Source organism: Rhinolophus sinicus, chromosome 14, assembly GCF_057876585.1.
Source record: "Rhinolophus sinicus isolate RSI-liver-muscle chromosome 14, RSI-T2T, whole genome shotgun sequence".
NCBI lineage: Eukaryota > Metazoa > Chordata > Mammalia > Chiroptera > Rhinolophidae > Rhinolophus > Rhinolophus sinicus.
The window spans coordinates 142,268,962-142,286,381 of NC_142514.1; the positions used below are offsets into that span (position 1 = coordinate 142,268,962).

Below are 17,420 nucleotides of genomic sequence, written 5' to 3' on the forward strand. Positions count from 1 at the left end.
TTCTGAGACTGAGCATATGCCATATCTATCCTTATGTGATAGATTTTGACTGGAAACTTGTGCTCAGTATTTTCACTACCCTTCTCAGAGAAATACATCTCCTGAGCTTTTCTTGACATTCTAGGGTGTTGACACAAATGGAGAGTATCACACAGGTTCCCTTGAGGACTGACTTCTATATGCGTTATAACAGGGACAGCAGTAGGGGGAGAAGGAAGGGTGGGAGAAGAGATCCTGCTTTAAAGTTTCTCTTTCCCCTTGAATGTTTCTTTTTGGCTCCTGGGCTAGGAATGGCTCTCCACACTCCCTGGCCTCCAGGTATTTCAGCATTTCTTGTTTGTTTCCTTAACCCTATCCACCTTTCTGTAATTAGTTCTTTCATTAAATTGCATTGAAGTCTTTCCATTTAAGGTATCTGAGTGAATTTTGTTTCCTGATGGCTATGCAGTCACAGAGAAATCAGGAAACACAATTCATTCAGATATATAAATATATGTGTATATATATTTATATATATAAATTAAATCTTTTTAAATTAAATTGGTTGCAGTGACATTGGTTAGTAAAATTATATAGATTTCAAGTGGACAATTCTATAATACATCGTCTATATATTACATTATGTGTTCACTACCCAGAGTCAGTTTTCTTTCCATCATTTATATATAGATTAGGGTTTCCTGGCGGGAATTCTCGCTCGCTGTCAGGAATTTTTTTCTCTTTTCCATACCTGAATCCTGAGATATAAACTGTTTTCTGTTCTCCACGATGAATCGTTTACACAAAGCGACGGCCAATATTACCAACCACCTGGGTTCAAGGAGCTGATTTTCCCGATTTCTTGACCAAATTTTCTTGGGATTTGGGAACGAAAAAGCAAAAAAAAAAATTCCCGAAGACAGGCAGGAATTCCCGCCTGGAAACCCTAGCGATAAATAGGAAAAATGTCTAAGGGACACATTGTGAGTAGTACGTTTATTTCCCATTGTGGGTATTACTGGGTTCAAGGAGCTGATTTTCCCAATTTCCCGACCAACTTTTCTCGGGATTCGGGAACGGGAAAGTGAGAACATTTCCTGAGAATGGGCGGGAATTCCCGCCTGGAAACCCTAATATAGATTACATATATAATATATGTTGTATATATTTGTACATATATTATATTTATAATCTTCATTGAGCACTCAGATATATATATATATATATATATATATATATATATATATATATATATACATACATATATATACACATATATATGTATATATATATGTATATATATATATAAAATTATACATATATAATCTTTAATGAGAAAAATGGCTCTGTGACTGATATATACATATCAGTCACAGAGCCATCAGGAGAAAAATTCACTCATATATAAATATATACTTGCTAGTATATTTATATATAAATTATATATATGTGTGTGTATATGTACACACACACATATATGTATATATATATGTACACACCTATATATATATAACATATATTCTTCACTGTGTGGTCTTTTATATATTTAATATTTTCTGTTCATATTTTCATGTATATTATTTCTGTACTGCCTTCTGTACTGTAAGGAAGGAATAAAATATCCTATCATGGGGAGGGAGAATGCACAATTATCTTATCTTTTCATCTGTACATAGAGGTTCTCTGTTCCTTCCCGATGTTTCCAGAGACTTAAAGCACAGAGTTTAGACAAATTTCTCTGTGGCCTAAAATATAGCACAAAGAGGACCAGGTTGGTGTTAAAGGGACAGAAGTATAATAACCAGATTTTTAAATGGAGTTCTCCAACCTAACACTTCAGAACTTGGAACGTCCCTTAGAATATATCTTCTTCTGCAATATTCTTTTGTACAAAATTTTGGCTACAGTTTCATCTTTCAATGTTATTTCATCATCTTTCATAGATTTTCCAAATTTATACATCACTAATTACACTCTTACTTCTCCAGTGATACTGTTGATTTAATCTTTATTCCAAAACTATATTCTCCCTATTCTCCACTTTCTTTATAATCTTGAATTCTTCTTCCTTTTTTAATTAAAATGTACTAGGGTGACAATAATGAATAAAATTATATAGGTTTCATGTGCACAATTCTGTAACACACCATCTATGTATCACACTGTGTGTTTACCAATCAGGTAAGGGATAAGGGGGAAAGGGGATGGTAGATGAGAGTAGATGAAGGTAAATGGGGTCAAATATATGGTGATGGAAGGAGAACTAACTCTGGGTCCTTCTGTCCTTCTGAATCCTTCTTTTGTTTTTGATGTAACAGTGTTGTTATTGTGATACAATTCACATGCAATACCATTTGAATGTGCAGAATTTAATGGTTTTTATTATATTCACAGAGTTGTGCAACTATCACCACAAAAAATTTTAGAATATTTTCATAATCACAAAAGAAATACTTAGCAACTTCTTTCCTACCTGTGTTCTTTGTCTTATGATTGCTGTGATACTGGCAAATGACTAGTGAGCAAATATGTGGGCAATTCATCAACACCATTTATCCCTTACTTTTGCTCTATGCAAAGCTTTGACTTACAGCTGTTCAGGGTCAAGTTACTCTTTAATGAGAACTGCAATCATAATTCATCTCTAGGACTCTCCTTCGGGGAAGTAAGAGTGGGCTAGACTGAGAAAAAATGGCCCTTCATTTGTGGCACAGAGGATTAGCAGGACATAAGTATATAGAGTTCTATCCTAGGAATTTGTGTTTCTGCTGCATAAATAGCTCTCACCAGGCAACTTCTGGTCTCCTTATAAAGGCTCTCATCCTCAACTCTGACAGCCATATTCCTGAGAACTCCCTATGAGTTCTCCTGGCAAACGAGAACCTCTCTGGAGATAGTTAAAGGGGACGAGACTGATCAGGGACTGTTCCCCTGACCTTAGGACAGAAAGACCTTTATGGCAGTAAGATTGTGAGTTTGAAATAATCTCTCTCTCTCTTTTTAGACTTTAAACAACTCTCTGATCAACAGACAACAGGTTCTGGCAAGGATGTGGTAAAAAGGAACCCTTATATATTGTTGGTGGAAATGTAAATTGGTCCAACCACTATAGAAAACAATATGGAGTTTCCTCAAAATATTGAAAATAGATCTTCCATACAATCCATCAATTTCACTTCTAGGTATATGCCCAAAAGAAATGAAAACAGGATTTGGCAGTGATATATGTACTTCTATGTTATTGCAGCATTATTCATAATAGCCAAAATATAGAAACAATCCAAATGCTCATCAATGGATGAAGAGATAAAAAAAGTGTGAGGGATATAAATGATAAACGTCTAAGTTTTGCTTTGTCTTGTGCACCTGAAACTAATAAAATAAAAAAAAAAAGATATGGTACATATACACAATGGAATATTATTCACCCATGAGGAAAGTATATATTCTTCCATTTGCGACAACATGGGTGGAACGTGAATACATTATTCTAAGTAAGTCAGACAGAGCAAGCAAGTACTATTTTGATATCACTTATATGTGGAATTTAAAAATGCTACACCTTTAAAAAACATAGAGTAAAATGGTGATTACCAGAGAATTGGGGATGGATAAAGGTGATGGTGCTTAAGGGAACAAACTTATAATGAGTAGTAAATAAGCCATAGAGATCTAGTGTACAATATAATGAATATAGACCAAAATATTATACTGTAATTATATAATGTAATAAATATTGATACATCAGAAATCATATTATAATATATAAATGTATCAAAGTAATATGGTATGCACCTTAAACATATATAATGTTACACATCAAATTTATTTAAAAACAAACAAATAAATGATGAACGAGTAAATAAAAAAGACTATGCTGCTGCCTGAGATGACCCTTCAAAGAGCTGAAGACAGGATCAAATGACCTCCCCTTCCATAGCCAAGAATTCTTCTTTGCATGAGGTCAGTGTTTAGTGCAAATCTTTTCTGAATACATCAGGGACTGTATAATCTTCAGATAGTTAATAAGACCAACAGTTCAGAGGAAATTAGTGAACTCAGTAGTATGTATTCAATGAATTCATGTATTGTCAATTTAAAAACAATTGCTGCGATGTTTAAAATAGTTATTACCAGTATAGACTACAGTCATGAGCATCTGTTCACTCATTCCACATTTTAAAAAAATTAAGTTATTTTAAAATAAGAATGGCAAAAGCATGACATTTAGAGTCAAAAAGAAAAAAGTTCAATTTCTGAATCTGCTTGTTGGGTGAGTGTGAGAAGTTAACATGATTCCCCTGAGCTTCAGTTTTCTAATCTTAGCCTCAGTTCTTCCACCTTAAAAAAGAGCTAATGAGACCAATGCATGTTGTTGTGGTAGCAATGGATGTGAAGCTTTGTAATGGAAGCTGCCTATTTATATGTTCCTAGTGGTCTGGATATAGCAGTGTCTCAGGGGAAAAGAGATTTAAATATCTTTCCAAAAATAGTTATTTATATTGGCTTAATTTCAGTACAAGAAGACCCAAGGTTGGTTTAAGAATCATTTAATTAAAAAAAAAAGAAACTCTGAGGTGACCTATGGACTTTGCGTGATAGTGTCAGCGTAGGTTTATGAATTGTAACAAATGTGCTATTTGGTGGGACATTTGCTAATGAGGGAGGCTGTGTGTGTCTGGGGGTAAGGTGTATTTGGGAATTCCCTGTACCTTCCTCTCATCTTAGTTGTGAACTTAAGTCTGCTCTAAAAAAATAAAGTCTTAAAAAACAACAAAAATTAAATAGGAGAATATTTAACATTTTTCATTCTGATTATTCCAATACCAGAATTGACACCTCTCTGTTAATTTAAATGTACTTTAAAGTTTTTAAATTGTATTTTATAATCCTCTATATGAAGATTTTTTTCACTGATCAAAAAAAAACAATCTTAAGCCGTTTTTTCATGCCATATAAGAAACCACACACACACACACACACACACACACACACACACACACACACACATCAAAAGAAAGAATGGGATGCTGTGAAAAGGAAAAGAAAAGTAAATAAATAAAAGGAAATCTTTTTCTGCTCCCAAGCTCTGCAAATAGAGTTCACTGCATTAGAATAGTCCTTTATTTCCCAGGAATTTCCTCATTAAGAGATTTTAGGCAGCCAATCATGGCTCCTTAAATATGCCATCCACTCCTGAGTAGAACACCTCCCAGCTCCTGAAGGCCCTTCCTGGCAAACAGGGTAGGGAAGACCACATCTCTGTACTTTGTAAGCAAAACTATTACATTCAGGAAAACCATCAGACTTGACACATATTCGTTTCCTTTAAGAACGAGGAAGATTTATTACCTGCAATGAGCTTTCATGGATGCCTAAGGGAAACTGTGGAAAGCTTTTTCCTGAAATCTGTATTTGGGGACATAATATTTCAACTGATTGGGTTCTATTGGTCTATGGCCCGTATGTCCTGATGCTTAGAACAATTTGTTAGCCTGCTCTTGCAATGGTGTTTTCTGGTTAGTTGTGTCACATTTCAAAACCATAATCTAAAGGCAGCTGGCACTACGGCCACCGTTTACCACCAACATCACCCTCATCCTCATCAACATTTACCATTACTAAACGCCTCCCATGTACTAGTTAGCAGATTAAATGCCTTGTAAATGTTATCTCATTTAATCCTTACCAATTAATGCTTTTGGTAAACTACCAATTTCCCAGAAGTAGAATCTAATGTAAAGTGCTTGTTTGGAGAACTTCAGCTAGTTGATGGCAGAGCCAGCATTCGCACATAGGTTTGCCTGACCCTACAACCATATCAGTAACTTTCTATAAGAGGAGAGACATAACTCAAGGTAGTTCTGCTCAGAACCTGCAACATGCTCTCAGTGTGAGACTGGACTATTATTCTCATATAAGGAGAGAATTACTTTAAAAAATGGAGGGAAGTGTATAAAAATTTACTCTGAAACACTAGGACGGAATCTTCCAGCAAACCCAACACACACACACACACACACACCTCACTTTGTGAGAATAAAGGAGAGTTCAGTGATATTCTTCCAAAAGTCACATATGTAATTTCAGGCTACATGGCATGAATTAAATGGTCAAAGCTGTCATGTGTTGAGATCCTGATATATTTCCAGAATCAATGGTTAGTTTACAACTCTTGGATTTAATTTGTATCAGAAAGTATCTATCATCTTCTCACACTGCACAATAAAGTGCAAGATATTGGGACTATAATGGTGAAAAACAGTGATGTACCTGCCAGTAGCTTGTTTTAGTTGAAGAGGCTTATTTTCAAATAACTTCTGATCACACAATGGAATGACCACTATGCCAGGTGTATGTATAAAAAGGATGTGACTCCAGAGGAAGAAGCAATTTCTTCTGACTTGACATAGAGAAGGTGATGCTACAAAATGCTTCCAGAAGTAAATAAATTAATGTTGAATCTATAAGTGGACCAAAGGAACAAATAATGAGTCTAAAGAATTTAGGCTCATTTAAAGAAGAGTGGGAAGTATGCGAATTAAGCAAAGCACAGCAGTGTGAAAGAAGAAAAAGTTATTGGTGTTATTTCTCAGAGCAGAAAGACATCTATATGTTCATTATTTCCTCAGTGTTTAGACACTTCGACATTCCTTACCCACATTCCATACCTTGATGGTGATAATTCCATGCAGGATCCCTGTTACCTTTATTTTTTTTCAAATATCTCCCACTTTATTATTTTCATTATGTTTCAAGCATAGTCCAATGTTACTTTATTTTATGTGCTTCCTTAACAGTCAGTATTTGCCCTGTTGATATTTGCTGATATCAGAGGATTCTTTAATTCAGGTTCATAATTCTGTTCTATTTTATTTTTTATTAAATTTATTGGGGTGACATTGGTTAGTAAAATTATAAAGGTTTCAAGTGTATAATTCTATAATACATCATCCAATATTGCATTGTGTGTTCATGACCCAGAGTTAGTTTCCCTTCCATCACCATATAGTTGACCCTCTTTTCCTCTTCTACCACCTCCTACCCCCCTTACCCTCTGGTAACCAGTAAACTGTTGTTTGTGTCCATGAGTTTTTGTTTGTTTGTAGTTATCTTGATTGCTTATACTTGTTATATGGTGTGAAAGTTAATTAGGTACAGTTCAAGTTATGACATTGCAAATAGAATGTATGTTCATACAGGTTATTATCACAACTACTAACAGATAGTAGGGGCTCAACAAATGTTAGCTTTTTATTATGATCGAATATAATCAACTTGATTGAAAGAAAGTATCCAGGAGATGAAGAGAAGATTTCTTTTTGGACCACTAAAAGCTAACTTACTTTATTGACTACATAGAATTATTGCATATATTGTTTGCTGTTCATCTAAAATTTCATATAACCCTATAGACACATTTCAACAAATATTTATTGACGGCCTACCATGTGGAGTCAGGAAGTGATGGGTACAATCTCCATGAACAGGCATGTAAATTTAAATAAAATAGGTCATTTTTAGATTTGTGTACAAATTCTGTATCCTCATATAATTGTTCATTTCCTGTTTTCTGCTCCTTTATTACATGTGCTCTTAGTTTTCTTTTGAAATCAATCTTTATGATCTCTTTATATAATATAGATATTGTCTTTTATAAGTATTTACCTGGTGGAATAATTAATTTCAGGTTGAATGCATTATAAATATACAATTTATTATTGCAGGACACTCAGATTAAGATTCTGCAGGTCAACATGTCAACTTTCCAGAATATAACGTCCTCCTCCATCATTTTCCTACTAACTGGTGTTCCTGGGCTGGAAGCCTTTCACACCTGGATCTCCATTCCCTTCTGTTTTCTCTATATAACTGCTCTCTCAGGAAACAGTCTGATTCTCTTTGCCATTGTCACTCAGCCCAGCCTCCACGAACCCATGTATTATTTCCTCTCCATGCTGTCTACCACTGACCTCGGCTTGTCCATATCCACTCTGGTCACCATGTTGGGTATATTCTGGTTTGATGCCAGGAAGATCAGTTTTAATGCCTGCTTGTCACAGATGTTTTTCATTCAACTCTTCACTGTCATGGAATCTTCAGTGCTGTTGGCCATGTCTTTCGATCGTCTTGTGGCCATTTCTAATCCTCTTAGATATGCTTCTATCTTAACAGATCTTAAAATAGCACAGATTGGAGTAGCAATCGTCACCAGAGGTACATTAATCCTAATACCTGTGCAGGTGCTTCTTAAACGTCTGTCATTCTGTCACAGCCACGTGCTCCACCACTCCTACTGCTTCCACCCTGATGTGATGACGCTCTCCTGCACAGACACCAGGATCAATAGTGCAGTTGGGTTGACTGCCCTGATCACCACTGCTGGGGTGGACTCGATCCTCATCCTCCTTTCTTATGTTTTGATTATTAAGACTGTGCTCAGCATTGCATCCCCAGAAGAGAGGAAGAAAGCCTTCAGCACATGCATCTCCCATATTGGGGCTGTTGCTGTATTCTATATTCCATTGATCAGTCTGTCCTTTGTTCACAGATTTGGGAAATGGGCCCCACCCTATGTACATACTCTGATTGCCAATGCCTACCTGCTAATCCCTCCTGTCATGAATCCCATTATTTATAGTATGAAGACCAAACAGATACGTAGGGCTGTGCTGAAATTTCTCCATCCCAGTGCAACAAAGAACTAGATGGGTTTTTCAATTTTTTCTAGTCCAGATCTTTGTATAGATGAATAAAATGACACTCATTGAAGTTAAAATGTTGAGTCTCATGCTTGGGATGACAGCATCCCAAAAGATCACTTTAGCTTTCAGTTAGAAGACTGTGGACTATAAGAAATACATTTAAGCTGGAAATTCTCTATCACTATTTTCTTTAGATAGGCAAGTTTCCCTGTGGACTAAAATATGGCACAAATAGGAAAAGTTGGGGTGAGAGGGCAGAAGAAAAATGGATGGATATTTTAATGAAACACCTCAACCAACACCTCAGAACTTGGAACATCCCTTAGAGTATCCTCTACTTCCCCTTCAATATGTTCTTGTACTTATTTTGGGCTTCAATTTTGTATATCAATGTTATTTTATCTTTGTTCTATATTTCATAGATTTCCCAAATTTATAGATCACTGATTATCATCATATTTATATTCTGGTTTTATTATTAATTTTTTCCCAAACATTTTCTTCTTTTTCCAGGAAAAAGTAGCTTGACTATGTGTGCTCTCTCCACCTCCTTTATGTAATCTCCAATCTTCTTCCTTTTTTTAAAAAATATAACTGTTTTACTGTGATTCAATTCACATACAGTACAATTTACTCATTTAATATGTAAAAGTTTAATGGTTTTTAGTATATTCACAGAGTTGGCAACTATCACCTCAGTAAATTTTAGATCATTTTTATAATTCACAAATGGAACACCCTACCCATTAGCAGTCATACATCATTACCTTCCATCCCACTCAGCCCTAGGCAACAATTAATGTACTTTCTGTCTCCATACATTTGCCTATTTTGGACATTTTATATAAATTGAATCACATGTAATATGTCGTATTTTGTTATTGGCTTTTTTTCAATTAACATAATATTTTAAAAGGTCATCCATTTTATGGTAAGTGTAAGTATATCACTCTTTTTACTTGGCAAATAACATTCCATTGTATGAATCTGTCATGTTTTATATACCCATCTTTTAATACAACCTTAGGTGACAGCACCATTTGTTGAGGACACTATTCTTTCCGTACTGAAATGTCTTGGCACCTGTGTCTAAAATCAATTGACAAGGATTGTGAGGGTTTATTTCTGTGCTTTCAGTTCTATTCCATTGATCTGTATATCTATCCTATGCAGTACTACACTGTCTAATCATAGATGACTATGCATTTTGAAATTGTTAAGTATGAATCCTGAAACCCAGACTCAGCTCTTCTTTTCCAAGATGATTTTTGCTATTATTGGTGTCTGAAAATTCCATATATATATTTTGGGATCAACTGTCAATTTATGCACAGAAACAAAGTTGAGTTTTGATAGAGATTGCATTACATCTATATAAATCAATTTGGGGAGTATGGCTATGTTAACAATATTAAGTCTCCAAGTTATAAACATGGCATATATTTCCATTTATTTAAGACTTCTTTAATTTCTTTGAGCATTATTTTTGTGTACAGTGTTCTAAGTGTGCAAGTCTTGCACCTCTTAGCTAAATTTATTTCCAAGTATTTTTATTCTTTTTGATGCTTTGTAAATGAAAATGTTTTCTTTTTTTTTAATTTAAAGTTTATTGGGGTGACAATGGTTAGTAAAGTTACATAGGCTTCAGGTATACAATTCTGTAATACATCATCTATGTATCATACTGTGTGTTCACCACCCAGAGTCAGTTCTCCTTCCATCGCCATATACTTGATCCCTTTTACCCTCATCTACCACCCCTCTATGCTCTTACCCTCTGGTAACCACTAAACTATTGTCTGTGACTATGAGTTTTTGTTTCTTTATTTGTTTTTCTTGTTCCTTTGTTGCTTTCAGTTTTACATCCCACATATCAGTAAAATCATGTTTCTCGACTTTTTCTGTCTGATTTATTTCACTTAGCATAATAATCTCAAGATCCATCCATGTTGTTGCAAATGACAATATTTCATCTTATGGCAGAATAGTATTCCATTGTGTATATACACCACATCTTTATCCAATCATCTATCAAAGGACACTTTGGTTGTCTCCATGTCTTGGCCACCATAAATAAAGCTACAGTGAACATTGGAGCACATATATCTTTAGGGATAAATGTTATCAGAATTCTCACCTGCCACTGAGAATGTTTTCTTAATTTTGGTTTTGTATTGTTCATTGTTAGTGTATTGAAATGCAATTGATTCTATATTTTGTAACTTTAAGTCATTTATTAGTTTTCATAACTTTTAGTACATTTCTTAGAATTTTCTGTACAAAGAATCAGATTATATGAAAATAGAAATAATTTTACTTCCTCCTTTACAATAGGTTTTATTTCATTGCCTTTTCTTTACCTGGCTAGAACCTCTAATACAATGTTGAAAAATTGGTGAAAGTGGACATCCTTGTTTTGCTTATCATGTTAGAAGAAAACATTCAGTCTGTCACCATTAAGTATAATGCTACTTGTGGATTTTTCATCTATATCTACTATCAGTTGAAGAAATTCTTTTTTCTTCATTATTTTGGAGTGGTTTTTTTTTTATCATAAATGGATGTTGAATTTTGTCAAAAGTTTTTCCTACATCTATTCACCTACTGAGAAGATCATGTGGACTTTGCTCTTTATTCTATTGTTTTTGTGTGTGTGTGTGTATATATATATATATATATATATATATATATATATATATATATATATATGTGTGTGTGTGTGTGTAATATTTGTCCCCCACCGTTAACAATTGGGGTGACAATTGTTAGTAAAATTACATAGATTTCAGGTGTACAATTCTATATTATATTATCTATAAATCCCATTGTGTGTTCACCACCCAGAGTCAGTTCTCCTTCTATCACCATATATTTGATCCCCCTTACCCTCATCTCCCATCCTCCACCCCCCTTAAATTCTCATTTTTTAAAAGAATTAAAAAAAATTTATTAGGGACCAGTGTGTTTTTCCAGGACCCATCAGTTCCAAGTCAAGTCGTTGTTTTCAATCTAGTTGTGGAAGGTGCAGGTCAGCTCCAAGTCAAGCTATTGTTTTCAATCTAGTTGTGGAGGGCACAGCTCACTGGCCCGTGTGGGAACAGAACCAGCGACCTTGGTGTTATGAGTACTGTGCTCTAACCAACTGAGCCAACCAGGTGCCCAAATTCTCATTTTTAAGGGGCTTCTGTCATTTTTTTGTTTTCTCCTATCTACTTCCATATCAGGTGGTTTGTGATTTTACACCATGGTTGCAGTAAAGTAGAATTACTTTTTTTTTTTTTAGTATATATATTTTTGTTTTTCAACTACAGTTGACATACAATATTATATTAGTTTTAGGTGAACAATATAGTAATTAGACATGCTTACAAAGTGGTCACCCTGATAAATCTAGTACCCATGTGATAACATACATAGTTATTACAATTATTGACTATAGTCCTTATGCTATACCCTATATCCCCATGATTACTTTGTAACAACCAATTTGTACTTCTTAATCCCTTCCCCTTTTTCATCCACTGTCCCCAACCCCGCTCCCATCTGGCAACCATCAAAATGTTCTTTGTCTCTTTGAATGTGTTTCATTTTGTTTGTCAGTTTTTGTTTTTTTTTAAGATTCCAAATATAAGTGAAATCATACGGCATTTGTCTTTGTCTGTCTGACTTATTCCACTCAGAAAAATACCCTCTAGGTCTCTCCATGTTGCTGCAGATGGTAAGATTTCATTCTTTTTTATGGCTGAGTAATATTCCATTGTATATATGTACCACCTCTTCCTGGTCCATTCATCCATTGATGGACACCCAGGTTGCTTCCATATATTGGCTATTGTAAATAATGCTGCAATGAACATATGAATGCACATGACTCTTTAAAGCAGTTTTTTGAGTTTCTTTGGATACCCAGAAATGGGATTACTGGATCCTTCTTTGTCTCTTGTTATATAGCCTTTGTTTATTTATTTATTTATTTATTTATTTATTTATTTATTTATTTATTTATTATTTTGTTAAACTTAGTGAACTGTGGCCTGCTGTCACTAATGCCAAGATTGGGGCTGTTTAGCTAGAAATACAGGCCACACTGAGGCCAGATGCTGTTTGTTTGGGGTTTTTGAACCTTTGAGAAATTTTAGGAAAGTCTGCAGCATGAGCCAAGACAGGCCATTTGTATGAAAAAGCCACTGGAAGTGGCTTGGGTGGACCCATAAATTGGGTGCTCAGAGTCTCAGGGAATCATCTGGGTAGGGTAAACGGTGTTAGCTAGGTTGATGGAGACTCAGATATGAAGCCTGCCTAAACCTGCACAATGGGAGGGGACAGGGCTCAACAAAGTAATGGTGGCTTCTGCCAGCTCTTCTGTCTGTAAGATAGCTGCCCCTCCAGCCTTTATCCTGCGGCCAGACAATTCAGTTCCTCCCTGTATGTCCCTGTTGCTTTTTGAGCTGCTGCCCAAGCACTGGAGTTCAGAGTGAGTGAGTCTGTCAGCAAGTACGTTAGTGTGCAGGGCCTATAGGAGGAATGCTTGGGACTCCAGGAAACCCCCTTCTCACTCAGTCACAATCTCTGCTGGTTTTCACAGTCAGAAGTTGTGGGGACTTCTCTTCCTGGAACTGGAATCCTGGGTTGGGGAGCCTGGTATGGGGCTGGGACCCCTTGCTCCTCTGGCGGGGGAAGTCCTCCATAGCCCAGCTATCCCTCTCAATTTTTAACTGCAACATGTGGGTGTGAGACCAGCCCATTCTCCATCTCCATGCCTTCTACCAGACTCTAGGTGGCTTCTTATGTATATCCTTACTTGTGGCTGAACTTCTGTTCAGCTAGACTTGATACAATTCTCAATGATGGTTGTTCTGTAGTTTAGTTGTAATTTTGATGTGGTTGTGAGAGGATGCAAGCAAAGCACTTACTTACTCTATCATCATGACTGGAAGAAGAATTACTTTTTAAAGTTCTTTGTAATTTGAGTTATCCAATGTTTATGTCCTTTATTAAGTTTTCTTGAAAGAGGGCATATCTATAATAAACACTTTAATGACATATATTTGTAAATTATATTCTTCAAAGAGCTAACTTAAAGCAAGAAGCTAATCTTGTTCATGCTTAAGGTCTCAATATCTGTCCTGGTTTATAGTAGATGGTAAATACCTGGTTTATAGTAGATGGTAAATACTTGTTGTTTTGGAAGATGGATACAAATATAGTTTGTGATTATCAAGTCCTTGGTTTTATTAGTTCTACTCTTATGGCCACAAAACTCTGAGCCGACGATACCTCATATGGTAAAGTATGCCACTATCTTATTCTCTGTGAAGAAGGAAGTGTGTGAAGTAGGGTGGGATAAATTAGACTACCAAAATCCAGAATATTGGGTGGGCAATTAGCTAGATTGTGGTGGGGTATTTAGTGACTATTGTTGATGTGTGTTGAGCCTGAAGAGCATTCCACAGCATTTTTGTGTCTATACAAAGTAGTAATCCAGAAATAGTTTACAAAGTAGATGCTACAGATGTGGAGAGAACTAGCTAATGGGGTTTGGAAACACATGGTGCTACTACTTAGAAAGGTATTGAATAGGAGATGTGAGAAAGAATGAGATATGTAGGAATTCTGAGTAATGAGCAAGTTTCTCTTGCTGGTTTTATGTAGTTCTTGAAATAACAGGCAAAGTATTCCTAGGAAATTTTGTTGCTGTATGAAATACAATTGATAAATCTTGCTTTAAATTTTATTTTCTCCATGCCTATGGATATAAGAGAATATAAAAAGGTAGGATAAAAATCAAACTTATGCAGTGGTTTGCTATGGAGAATATATAAAGACTAGACTTGAGGGAATATATCAAGGAGGACTTGGGCCTTTCCTATAAATTCTTTTATTAATGAGAGCATATTATTGTTTCTTATATAACTAAAATTTGATTCAAAATCCTTTTTGAAAGTTTTTTTTCCTGATTATTTTATGAAAAACAAGAGGAGGAAAAAAGACAAGACTGGGAACCTAGAAACTTATGAGACAACTGATTTAGCTGAAAGATTTTAGTGTCATAGGTTAAGTCCAAAAGTACAGATGAAGAGATATTTTGGTGGTAGAATTAAAAGAAAATATAGATTCATTGAATACAGGAGCAAAGGATGAGTGAGCATTTGAGGATGGTTCATTAGCTTTTGTCTTTGGTATCTGGGAATTAAAAACAAAAACAAAATGAAACATAATAGTAGTTAGTTCTGGGAAATCTTTTATTCATCACAAATTGCTTGAATTACTTTTAGTCAAACTGGGCCTTTGGCAAAACTGGGGTAAGTTCCTGAAACTAAGATTTTGTGTTCCAAAATTGCTCTGTGTCTGTATGGTTTGGTAAATCATCTAGATAAATAGCTAAATAAAATAGGCAGAAAAACTGGGAACATAAATAAGAGAAATTTCTTACATTATACATGCCAAACTTTGAATTAAATGACTTATCACTGAAATTATTTAGATGGACTCTTTGACACTCTGTTATGTTTAGTTCAATTCAACAGCTATCATTGAATATTTGCTTTATAGAAGATGGTAAATACATATTGTGGTATTTACCACATGTGAATACCTGTATTATTCTAGGAATTGTAGTGGACTGAAAGAAAATCAAACCTTTATTATTTAGGGAATTTATAGCTTTCTGGAAGTAATAATACATATAAAACATATAGTCAAAAGTAAATAAAGGCAAAAAAGATACAGAGAAAGCACTATAAAAGGCAAATTATGGGAAGGAGAGGTCTGATATCATTGGAACAATCATGAAAAATTTAATGCAGAAGATATTTAAAGATGAGCCTTGACACATAAGTTAGAAGTTCAAGGTGCAGGAGTGGATGTGAAAGTTGAAGTGGAGTCAACAGGAAAGCTTACCGTTAGGAAAGTTCATGTGTATGACAGAGTGGTCAGTAGACTGGCTTTCTTAGACTGCAGAGTATGTAAAAAGAAAAAGGTAAATTAAACTTTAAAGGAAAGTTGAACCCAAATTGTGGAAGACTTTATCATAGACAGAATTTGTTGATTCATTGAGTTGTTATATGAAAAATAAACATGAAAGAGATGCTTATTGATTTGTTTTTAAAATTTATTTGAGCTGGATATTTGGAAAATTAATTCTAAGTAATGACAGGTGGTTTTGGGGAGAAACAGCATAGAGACGGGAGGTCAATTATTACCTATAGGGATAGGATAACTGAGAGGTATTGAGAATCTGAATTAGTATTTTGGTGTAGAAAAGATAAGATTGCCTGAGGTCGATTAACTACATTGTGGACATGTTCGAATTGGATAACATTTAGTTCCATCCAACTCTTAAATTGCATAAGTTTATAACTCGAATTTGTGACAAATTTTTGCTGGTTTTGAAATAGGTCTTTATGGGAGCAGTAATTGTTAAATATAAGTTCTCTTGGAACAGACAAGTTTGAACACAGCTTTTTGAATCTGCTTTGTTTTCACACTATAGATGATGGGGTTCATCACAGGAGGAATAAGCAAGTATACATTAGCAATGAGTGTGGGCACAAAGGGAGGAACATGTTTTCCAAATCTGTGAACAAAAGACAGGCTGATCAAAGGGATGTAGAATATGGCTACAGCAGTGATATGAGAAATGCAGGTGCTGAAGGCTTTTTTCCTCTCCTCGGGGGATGCAATGTTGAGAACCGAGTGAATGATCAAGACATAGGAAAGCAGGATAAAGAAAGAGTCCACTCCAGCAGTAGAAATAATTGCAGTTAGTCCAAATGCACTATTGATCTTTGTATCTGAACACGAGAGCTTCATCACATCGGGGTGGAAGCAGTAGGAGTGATGGAGCACATGGCTGTGGCAGAATGATAGACGTTTAAGAAGTAGGACAAGTGGTGTCAGAATGACCGTCCCTCTGGTAATGACTGCCAAACCAATCTGTGCAATCCTTTCATGAGTTAGAATAGTAGCATATCTCAAGGGGTTAGAAATGGCCACAAAACGATCAAAGGCCATAGCCAGGAGCACCGAAGATTCCATGAAAGTGAAGAGGTGAATGAAGAACATTTGCAATAAGCAAGCATTGAAGCTGATTTCCCGGGCATTGACCCATAATATTCCCAGTACTGTCACCAGTGTGGAGATGCATAAGCCAATGTCAGTGGTAGACAACATGGAGAGGAAATAGTACATGGGCTCATGGAGGCTTGGCTCAGTGAGAACTATGAACAGGATCAAAGTATTCCCAGAAAGGGCAGTGAAGTAGAGGCAGCAGAAGGGGATGGAGATCCAGGCATGGGCCCATTCAAGACCAGGGACCCCAGTCAAGAGGAAAGTAGGGAAGGTGGAGTTATCGTAGATTGGCATTATGGTGTGAAGGAGCAGAACTCTGTTGTAAGATCTTGACTTTCTAAATTTAGAATTTTAAAATTCTTTTTAGTTGAAGTTTAATATACATTTAGTTCACAAAACTTTAGAGTACAGCTCAATGAAGTTTGACATCATTGTGCTCACTTCCAAGCACAACTGCTGAAACATGACCACTAACCCAGAAGGCTTCCTAATGCTCATTTTCATCAACGTCCTCTCTTATAGTAACCATTATTCTGACTTGATTACCGTAATTCTCTCTGTTCTTGATCTTGATATAAATATAATTACGCAGTATATATTGTTTGCATCTTGCTTCTTTCATTTAATATTATACCTGTGAGATTCATCACTGAAATAAAATGTTTA

The 17,420-nt window shown here is 35.4% G+C and overlaps 2 protein-coding genes across 2 annotated transcripts; one reads left to right on the forward strand and one right to left on the reverse strand.

Annotated features, from left to right (window-relative positions):
* The first annotated feature begins 7,736 nt into the window (after positions 1-7,736).
* LOC109436970 (olfactory receptor OR51C1-like) lies at positions 7,737-8,687 on the forward strand. The gene has a single exon (XM_019715850.3). It carries the CDS (start codon positions 7,737-7,739, stop codon positions 8,685-8,687), a length of 951 nt encoding a protein of 316 aa, XP_019571409.3.
* A 115-nt stretch (positions 8,688-8,802) lies between these two features.
* On the reverse strand, positions 8,803-17,048 carry LOC109436946 (olfactory receptor OR51C1-like). Its single transcript, XM_019715826.2, has 2 exons — positions 16,127-17,048; positions 8,803-8,828 (listed from the first exon to the last, which is right to left on the reverse strand). The coding sequence occupies exons 1-2, from the start codon at positions 17,046-17,048 to the stop codon at positions 8,803-8,805; spliced, it is 948 nt and encodes a 315-aa protein (XP_019571385.1).
* Between the last annotated feature and the right edge of the window lie 372 nt (positions 17,049-17,420).